The 10,838-nt window shown below is 38.7% G+C and overlaps 1 protein-coding gene across 2 annotated transcripts in view; it reads left to right on the top strand.

The window, feature by feature from the left end:
- The first annotated feature begins 348 nt into the window (after nt 1–348).
- Nucleotides 349–10,838, top strand: part of rdh8b (retinol dehydrogenase 8b) — a 39,045-nt gene continuing 28,555 nt past the window's right edge. The window contains exons 1-5 of one of the 2 annotated variants that reach the window (XM_084106022.1): nt 349–622; nt 4,206–4,367; nt 5,956–6,135; nt 7,252–7,345; nt 10,186–10,369. In XM_084106022.1, the coding sequence (XP_083962148.1) occupies nt 517–622; nt 4,206–4,367; nt 5,956–6,135; nt 7,252–7,345; nt 10,186–10,369 (726 nt within the window). In that variant the 5' untranslated portion in view covers nt 349–516. The remainder of the gene's footprint in view (nt 623–4,205; nt 4,368–5,955; nt 6,136–7,251; nt 7,346–10,185; nt 10,370–10,838) is intronic. The other variant, XM_084106021.1, reaches the window with a different exon arrangement.

Here is a 10,838-nt window from a genome sequence, read left to right as displayed (position 1 = left end):
AATATTAGATACAGAGGCAGTACAGTAATTTGACCGCTGGGTGGCGCTAGAGACGGTCGTGTTGTTTGACACTGATGGAAAATAGGACACATTTTACATTTAATCATTTAGCGGATGCTTTTATCCAAAGCGACATACAACTGAGGAGAACAATATAAGCAATCAGACCAGCGAGAGTTAGTCTAGCACAGAACACATCGCAAGGCTTTATACACATAAAAACATTACATTAACACATTACAGTTATTAACATAGTTTCGTTTTATCAGTCGAAGGAACCCCGTTAAATAACAACACCAATGCCCTGTCTACAGCTCTAAATATGATTGCTTCAGTAAAGTGTAGACATTAAGTGTTTATAAGTAGAGTATTTCATGATTGTGGTTTATGAAGGCGCTCACCTTCGAACTATGAGCAGAGACAGAATCTGCGCGTTCCCGTGACTGCGCGCGCTCGCGTTCTCCTGCACTGCTGATCTTATGATATCTTCTGGTCTTTCAAAGCTCCGCTGAAACCATGGCAACGGAGGGCCAGAAAGTGGTGCTGATCAGCGGCTGCTCGTCCGGGATCGGGATGGCCATCGCCGTGCAGCTCGCGAGAGACGAGAACAAGCGATATTACGGTAAGAACCGGACCGGACCCGAGATTAATGGGAAAAATTAAAGCAGTTTTTAACTATTTTAATTTTAGACAACTGTTAGAACAGCCCACTAGAATAACCCCTCGTTCTAAAATAGAATTAGATCTATCGTTTACAAATAAACCTGAACATTTTTTAAAGCATTAAAATCTTTTGACAGGGCTGTCTAATCATAATGTAATTCTCTTTTCATGAAATCTTTAAAAACAACGCTTTTAAAACTCATTAAAACCACTGCTTATCATGATATAGTCGCTAAAATCAGCAACGAAATCTTGGAATAGCTTTGAAAGAGATTGATTGGATTGAAGTGGAGACATAGAGAGAGGTTGTGATTATTTTCTGGGAAAAGTTAAAGAAGTGTTTGAGATGTTCATTAGAAGGGGCGGTTAATGAAAATAAAGGGAATACGTTGCTCTGGGTTAACAATGATTGTGGGAAATCGATGAAGGATAGAGATCAGCTCCTTAAAAAAACATTGAATTCTGGTCTTATTACTGATCGATAGAAATGTACTTCTATGAGGAATAAGTAATACAGACTTTATGAAAGGCCAAAGCCAGTTTTTTGTGGACATTATTGAGGCATCAAAAGGGGATGGGGGACAAAATCTTGCAAACTATTAATAAATTAGTTGGAACACAAAAGATCACGGATAAAAGTTTTTAACTTAAAATTAACAATATTTTCAATATAAGGATTCATTAACTATAGCTACTAATTTTAATACACATTTACAACACTCAGTTGATGAAATATCACTTGGTTAACCTTAAAAGATATTACTTACAGACCTATTCATTTTGCTCAATCTATTTTTCAAATAGAGGAAGTAATTGAATTAGAAGTAGCTTATGTTATTAACGCATTAAAAAGCTCTAAAGCAAAGGACGCTTGATACAACATTTTTGATATCAAATAAAGATTACTACGCCCAATAAAACACATGGTACATCTGACATTCAGGCAAGCAGTCGTTCCACCTGCTTAGTTATCCCAATTTATAAATCTGGAGATTAATCAAATTTTAATAATTATAGGCCATTTAGCATCCTTCCAATTATAAGGTAGCAAAATCATCTAAATAATGGCTTTACTTCTTTACATCCAATACAATTTGGTTTTCGCAACAATTATTCAACAGAATCAGCAAATTGTTTGTTTGTTGAGAAAGTCAAATGCTTTTTAGATAAGTGTGTGTGTGTGTGTGTGTGTGTGTGCTGTTCTTTTTAGATCTAAAGAAGGCATTTGACACCGTTGACCATCAGATGCTTTTATACATTTTTTCAGAGGAAGCAATACTTTGGATAAAATCATATCTTTTAAATAGGAAACAGTGTGTGTGTGTGTGTGTGTATTGATGGTTCAAAGTCTTCTTACCTCGCTTGTCTCCCGGGGTTCCACAAGGCTCCGTCTTGGGACCGATTTTATTTTCACTTTATATTAATGAGTATGTAAAGGTGTAAATGTTCAGATGATGTAGTCATTTTTACCCATGCTAATAACTTTGAAAAATCTTTGATCGCTTTGACTTCGGGTATGACCAATGAACAGGTTTATTATTGAACACAAGAAAAACCCTATGATGTTTGAAAACAGTCAGTAGAGATGACAGATTCAGAGGTGTTCCTGAGAGGGGAGGAGCTTGAAATTGTTAAAGAGTTTATGTATCTTTGAGTGACTTTGGATTCTACTGTAACTTCTAAAAGTCACGTGGAAAAGTTGTCTATTATCGTATAATTTAATTTAAAGAATTTTTGGTACAGTCGGTGCTGCCGGGTTGTGTTTACATTCAATGATTTTTCACATATTGAGTATTGTTTTAATAGCTGGTCATAAGTTATGCTAACACAACTCTAAAGTTAGTAGAATCACTGTATAAGAAGGCAATAAAAGTGTTGGATAAAAAAACTCTCATTTCATTGCTGTAACAATAAAAAAAAAAACACAATTTATTGAGTTTTTGTAAATTTTGTAAAACTTTAAAAACGCTTGTTTATTTCTAAGGTGCTTGCCCACCTCCGTTCAACGAGTTTATAAAACAGAGGACCGATTGTGTATTAGTACCAGGTCTGTCATTAGAGGGGATTGCGAAAGTATTATCTGTAATAGGGAGTAAATACTGGAATAGTTTACCGCAGTCAAATAAGACAATGTTCTACTTCTCACACTTTTAAAGATCATCTGAAAAAGTGGCTTATGAGGAATCAGTTGTGTAAACTTTATACTTAGTAACTTTAATAATGTGTTGGGGTATTTGTCTTTTATGTAGTGTTGTGTGTATATTTGAGTATTTGTTCTTGTTCAATGCTGCTATAATTCGGCTTGTTTACATTTTGTATTTTATAATTATGTGTGTGTGTGTAAGTGTTTGTGAGTGAGTGTGTGTGTGTGTGTGTGTGTGTGTGTAAGAGAGATAGTGTATGTGTTGTGTGACTATATTAAAGAGCATGTGTGTGCAGGGAAGCAGTTCATAATCAATGAGTGTGTGTGTGTGTGTGTGTGTGTGTGTGTGTGTGAGAGATAGTGTATGTGTGACTATATTAAAGAGCATGTGTGTGCAGGGAAGCAGTTCACAATCAATGTGTGTGTGTGTGTGTGTGTGTGTGTGTGTGTGAGTGAGTGTACTGATCTGGCTTCTATCCCTGCTTAGCCTTTAGTGCTTTAATGGCATGACAGTACTGATCTCTTGTGTTTTTAGTCTTCACACAGACATTCTTCATCCTGTACAGAACATAACTAGTCCTCTCTCTCTCTCTCTCTCTCTCTCTCTCTCTCTCTCTCTCTCTCTCTCTTTGTGGTTCAGTAATTACACTCTCAGAAAATAAAGTACATAATTGTACCTTTAGGGGTACAATGGCTTGTCACTGGGGCTGTACCCTCAAGGGTACAATATTGTACCTTAACCTTTAAAAGAAACAGTATTTGACACATCTTTCCACCGATCAAAAGTAGTGAGCTGGCAGTCTCCGTTCCCGCTCTCCAGTAAATTAGGGATAATGTACTCAGGCTATGCAATGCAAAAATGTTTCTGATGAAATACACTATAACAGTGAGAATCAGCCATTTGTGTGTTTATGCGTGTTGTTTTTCATTTACATAATCAATATAATATCATAATTTCATCAGCTGGATAATTGTATGATTTAATATCAGCAAATTGACTTACAAAACTTTTATTTCCTTTATTTCAAGGCTACTCAAGTATAGTGATCAGTTAAAATATACCTTAAATAATTAAGGTATCATTAAAACCTTTAAACAACAACTTTTACAAAAAAAAAAAAAAAAAAAGGCTTAGCAGAGGCTCTTGATATTGTACCTTAACCTTTAAAAGAAACGGTACATATATGTACCTTTTAATGCTTGGGAACACATATGTACCTTGAGGTCCAATAATAAGCCCTATGGGGTACGTTAGTGTAGATTGTACCTTGGGGGACAGAAATGGACTCCTACTGTACCCCTATTTCTGACAGTGTAGTCCTCTCTCGCCCTCTCTCTCTCTGTGTGTTCAGTAACTAGTCCTCTCTCTCTCTCGCTCTGTCTTTGTGTGTGTGTTCAGTCATAGCTACGATGCGGGATCTGAAGCGGAAGGATAAGTTGGTTGAAGCGGCTGGAGACGCGTACGGACGAACTCTGTCTCTGCTCTCGCTGGACGTCTGCAGTGATGAATCTGTCAAACAGTGTGTCAACAGCGTCAAAGATCGACATATAGACATACTGAGTGAGTTCACACACACACACACACACACACACACACACACACACACACACACACACACACACACACTGAGCCGCGTCTCAAGTGGATTGTGTTCATCCGTGCTTAGATTTACATAAGCAGATAAAATGAGCCTTTAGGTTCACAGTTAATCTGAGCATCAGTTTCTATTTCCACCCTTGAGCTTCATCCAGTGTTCATCTGTCTGAAACACAGCTACACATGTCACTGCCTGTAAACGAACAGAAATAATGAATCCTGAATCATCAGTGATCAGTGAACTGATTCATACTTACACTGCTGTTGAATCGAGACTCCCTCGTGAATCTGTTTTTAGTTGGCAGGTTATCTGTGAGAAATACTGCTGAAAGAGAACAAGTCAGAGTAAATAAAGGGATGAAACATGAATCAAGTAATTAAGAAGAATGATGTGACAATGACAAAGCAATCTAAAGGCCTGATCACACCAAGATCATTTTTTTCTGCAATAAACATTTTATGAATGAATGCCAGTCAGTGAATCTGTTTAGACTGACATAAACTTCACATTCTGTCAATACGACATTTTCTTTTACTGAGAGTTTTATTTATTTATAGCAAAGACAGGACAGCACTGCATTTAAAAAATACAAAAAGGAAAAAACAAAAACAGGACAACCATAAAAGAAAAAGAAACCTCAATCAGTAAGAAAGATAATATCATATTCTTTAAGAAATCTGTTACTCTTAAGTTATTATTATTACTTATGAGTTAAAGAGATTTCAATTTCAACGAGAAAGACTAATCTTGGCAAAGTGTTGAGAAATTTAGTCTTATCAATAAAAAAATGTGCAATGCAAAACAAAGCATCTTGATAATCAAACAGCATATAATTATATTGCTGTACTGTATTCCTGCTTTTCTATAAGCGCCACCTACTGTCAAATAGTGAAATTCATTCATCTTTCGTTGGTTTAAACAGAGAAATCAATAAAAACGTGTGAAAAAACCAACAACAATGAAATAAACCAATAAAAACCAACGACTGATAAATGAAAATACAATTTCACTATTTGACAGTAGGTGGCGCTTATAGAAAAGCAGAAATACAGCAGTGTAATATATGCTGTTTGATTATCCAGATGCTGATACACAATTATTTTCTTTTTTGATAATGTTTATTAGATTCTTTCCCTTTAGGAGAATTTAAGTTGTTTTAAGCCAGCCACGGAAAAAAAACAAGGCAATTTTGCAATTTATCTCACAATTCTGACTTTCTTTCTTTGCAATTGCGAGTTTATATTACTTTATCTCTACACAAGTATGATCTCTTTTCTCATAATTGTGAGTTTAGACATGAATTCAGAATTGCGAGATATAACCTTGGAATTGTTAGAGATAAGTCAGAATTGCGAGATATAAATTTGGAATTGCAAGAAAAAAATCACAGTTGCTTTTTTCTTTTTTTTAATTCTGTAGCAGAAACAAACTTCTATATAAATCGCATGTAAAAAATCAGATGGAAATGTTGTGCCGAATATTGGTGTTGGTGTGAACAGGCCATAAATCCATTGACATGAGTAGTGAAGTGCCTGTGATCTGTGTGTGCAGTCAATAACGCTGGTGTCGGTCTGGTGGGGCCGGTGGAGGGTCTCAGTATGGAGGACATGACAAAGGTGTTCGAGACTAATTTCTTCGGTGTTGTGCGCATGATTAAAGAGGTCATGCCCGACATGAAGAGGAGATGCTCTGGACACATCCTCGTCATCAGCAGTGTGATGGGCCTGCAGGGTAAACACTGGCTGTTTATTCACTTCACTGTAATCATTTGCATTTATTGCGATTAAGGGTTCTTCTTAAGGTGCTTCCTCTACTTGAGGATTATTGTCCTGATGAGTTAGACACACGTACAGTCAAACCAAAAATTATTCAGACACCAGATATAATTTTTGATATTTTTTTACAAGTGGGTGCAGGACACTATAGTTCATTTTTGTAAGTGAGGAGAGCAAAATAAAGTAAACTGTGGCATATTATACCCAATAATTCTTCATACAGTGACTACTGTCATGTGTCAGTGTTTGTTTGTATTTTCATTAGTCACGTCTTCCTTTGTTCTGTTTTCCCGCCACTCATTTGTTTCCATGGTAACCCTCATTAGTTCATCTGTCTCACCTGTTACCTCGTTAGTCTTGTCAGCAGTGTCTCGTTTCCCTGATCTGTTACCCTATGTATTTAAGCCCTGTGTGTTACCTTGTTCATTGTCCGATCTATGTCGCATTAAGTGTGTGTGAACCACCTGCCCGTCTTTTATGTACCAGTTTGATTTATATTGTGAGTAAAAGTTTGCGTTGGAACTTTTGACTCTACTTTGTCTTCTTCTGCCCGCACCACACTGTGACAACTACCAGTAAAATCTATAGAAATTTGCAAACAAAAATTATTCAGAAACTTTGACCTGACCATCTTTTGCTTCAGTGTTTATTTAATTGCTAACACTAGACTGAACAAAATTAAGCATTGCTTTGTAATTGGTTGAGCTAAATTTGTATTATCTAATTGTGTACTTAAATTTAACATGTGACAGATATTCAGCTTAATTCATTTGTGAGATTACATTTGATAACTCTGAGTTCTTGTCATATTTTATTACCATTTTCTAAACTATAGCGAATAAACTGTGATAATGTGAGAAATGTTGAAAGTGTCTGAATAAACTTTGGTTTGACTGTAAATTTCTCCTTGAAGAACAGCAGAAGATCTCTTACCTTTCATGTGGATAAAGACAGATGATCCGCTGAATGACGAACATGTAGAAACATCATCAGTGTACAGAACATTCACAACTCAAAAGTTATAAAACCATGGTAAGAGACATACCTCTGTGTCGTGGGTTGGTCTTCACAGGTGTGGCGTTTAATGATGTCTACTCCGCGTCAAAGTTCGCCATAGAGGGGTTCTGTGAGAGTCTGGCCGTCCAGCTGCTCAAGTTTAACGTCACGTGAGTTTCACTGCACTCTCAACACCAGCGTTTGCTATTAAGCTCATTTCTACACTTCTGCATTTCATCTTCTCGTTTACACTCCAACGCAAACTTTTACTCACAATATAAATCAAACTGGTACATAAAAGACGGGCAGAGGGTTCACACACACTTAATGTCGTTTGATTTTCAGTATCTAACACTCTTTGGCTCTTTACTAGCCTGGGTGCCAGGTAGCCATACTCCCCCCCCCCCCAATGATTACATTTTTTATTGTTTGATGACAAGTTGATATTGGATTGATTATTTGTACGTGCTCCTCCCGAACTTTGTTTATGAAACATCATGTGTAGATTCCGCCATCGCGTCTGTTATAGAAGATATCCACAGCGCATTCATTTTAAAAGAGGAACAGAGAACCGCGACATTTTGTTGGTTGAAAATATGAATGAAGAACATGCGTCATTTACTCCGTTGCTCTAATTGGTTGTAGGTCTATCCAATTGAGAGCAGAGTTTTTTTTTTCCTGGTTCGGGTGAGACACGCCCCATAATTAAATCTCTATGGAGCAGTATCAGACTAGAATATGAGTATGACGAAGTCAGGCTAGCTCTTTACATCAGTGATCAAACACCAGGAACATTAGCAGAATAACACTAATGTGAGAGGTCCCTCTGGTGGTGTGGAGAGGCTGTTACGGGTACAAACCCAAAAAAGATCACAGATCAGGAACTAAGAGAATATCTAGAGTAGTGGTTCTCCAACAGCGGGCCACAAGATTACTTAAAATGAGTAACAACAAAGCATTAAAATTAGCTAAAGTAACTAGAAACCAAGATATAAGCTGACCATTTTAATTTGTCCCTCAAATAAATTAAATTGAAAAGCCAGGTTTCCCATGCAAATTCATATTTACAATGATTTATAAAAATTATGTCATAAAAAAAAATTAATTATGTCAAGCTCTATAATGTAATCACAAATGACAAGAAAAGTCATGAAAATTCATTAGTCATAAAGAGTGTAAACCCTGCTGACCTAATTCCTTGTAATTGTTTAATTTTACATGGCCACTCTATGTCTTCTCCTTCACGGAGTTGAGAACCGCTGTTCTAGAGAATCATCTTCAGGGCAACGGTTCTTCTAGATCCTGTTGTATGTTCCCAATGGACATTTGTGTTACTTTCTGTCCCGAGTGCCATGTTTGTAGTTCTTTGTAGATTTCTTGTTTATTGTCTTGTGTCATGTGTTTATTGTTAGAGTGTATATATAACCCTTGTGTTTTCCTCGTCCCTTGTCAGTTGATTTTTGCTGTAGTGTGTGCCTTTGGTTCTCCATATTTCTTGTTCCTGGTTTCTTGTTTATGCATGTTTGTTTGTTTGTTTAATAAAACCCCTGAGCATAGATCCGCATCTCTGCCTGCCATCTCTTCGGCTCCTGCTTCATTACAGAATGACTGAGCACAAATGGATCTAGCAGGGGTTCAGCTCATCATTCTGCACCAGGGCGAGCGTTCCCTCGAGGACCACAGCCTTGAGTTTTTGGACTTAGCCTGTCATACTCACTTTCTGAACAGTTCCCTCATTTAATTTTACTGTTCTGGACTCAATGAACCTTTAAAATGACTACTTTCCTGTGTTGGTCCTCGAGTGACGTTGTGGAGTGAGCACTTCAACTGGGGTGGTGGAGAAAGACCCTTGAGGGTATGTGCCTCAAGCTCTGGTGGCCTTGGAGCTTGGCCTACCATGGGTCTCAGCATTCCCCAGCCTGGTGGTCCCAGCACTCTCAGTGAGCTCCCAGTGACAGCAACCACACTTTTGTGTGTCTGGGCCACACACACTTCTCCCGAGGTGACGGTGTCTGCCACGGTTAAAGAGGTCGGCTCTAAACCTTCTGCACTCTCTGATGACATTATGTCCATGGAGGCCGACTCTGAACTCCCTGTGCCCCCGGAGCTTTCTGTGCTTTGTCTCTGCCCTGACATGGTCCCCGGACCCCCTGACCCCCTCTGCCATGGTGTCCAGCTCCGCTGGCTTATCCGTGGGGGTCTCCAGCTCTGTTGGCTCCATGTGGTGATCCCCAGTGTAAGAAAAAATGATGTGGACGTCGAAGATCTAAAAAATAAGTGTGGCGAGCAGGACGAGGCTGAGGGCCGTGAGAGAGCGGCGTGAAGCCGGTGGCGTAATTAATGATGAGCGACACCTAGCTGCGAGACGCACCGGTCTCGTATCTCTCACGGAGGAGCGGAAGCATAAAAGGGGGAGAGATGACAGTGGAGATTGAGAGAGGCCAGGCTCCTCTGCTGTGGTCTCCAGCTCCGCCAGTTTGTTAGTGCTGGTCTCCAGCTCCGTTGGTCTCCAGCTATGCCCTGACCCCCTTGTACGCCTCAGTCTCCAGACCCACTTGCCCCTTACAGGCCTGGTCTTATATCCCTTCCTCTGGTCTGCCTCTGCTCCACCACCCACCTGGACTTTTATGTTTTGTTTTTTGGATTGTCATGGAGAGTCTGAAAGTGACTAATGGGAGGGGGATCTTTGAAGTTTTCTTGATTATTCTTGATTGTTCCCAGGTTTGTTTTGTTAACTTGTTACCCCTTGTGTAAATATAGCCCTTGTATTTCCCTTGTTCCTTGTCAGTTTATGTTTTCTGTAAGTTGTAGATGGTGCATATCCCTGCTCTTTGGTTCATGTTTCTCGTGTTTCTTTTATTACTCATTTATGTATGTTTGTTTGTTTGTTTAATAATATCTCTGCCTGCCATCTCTTCAGCTCCTGCTTCATTACAGATCTGAGTTGATGCCTCTTTCTCTGGATGGCGGTGTGTGTATTTGATTTCCCATCTTTCTGTCTGTCTGTCAGTATGTCAATGATCGAGCCTGGGCCCGTACACACCGAGTTTGAGATGAGGATGATCGAAGACGTTTCTAAGAAAGAGTTCGCCGGAACTGATGCCGAGACACTCCACCACTTTAGGACCTGCTACCTGACCGGCGCAGTCAACATCTTCCAAGTCCTGGGCCAAACACCCAAGGACATCGCCAAGGTCAGAACACATGTGAATTAAGGCCTGTTCACAAGGACAATAACTATAATGATAACTATAACCATAAACTTTTAATAATTGCTCTTACTCTATAAGAGAATAGTGAAGTCCACGGAACAACTATAACAAAAATGACACAGAGGAATGATATTGTTGGAATCACTTTAGGAATGATTTCCACCTAATGAAATATTAAAACATTGACAGCCAATCACAATCAATTCTGCTTTAAAGAGCTTGAGCATTTAAAGCAACACTAAGTAAGATTTTTTTACCTTAAAATAATGTTTCCAAAATCGTTTCAGTGGTTCATCAAGTCGTAACAGGGTGAAAGGCACTTCTGCCTCCGCTTTGCGGTCCTTTATCTGCTATAACCACACTTTGTAAGATTGCCAGATCGGGTTGCGTTTCTGATGAGACATAGGAAAACTACAAATTTGGCTTGCTTTAGTTATTATTTAGTTTTTCT

This window comes from Abramis brama (assembly GCF_963993115.1).
Source record: "Abramis brama genome assembly, chromosome: 2".
NCBI lineage: Eukaryota > Metazoa > Chordata > Actinopteri > Cypriniformes > Leuciscidae > Abramis > Abramis brama.
This window is presented reverse-complemented; position numbering and strand designations above follow the sequence as displayed.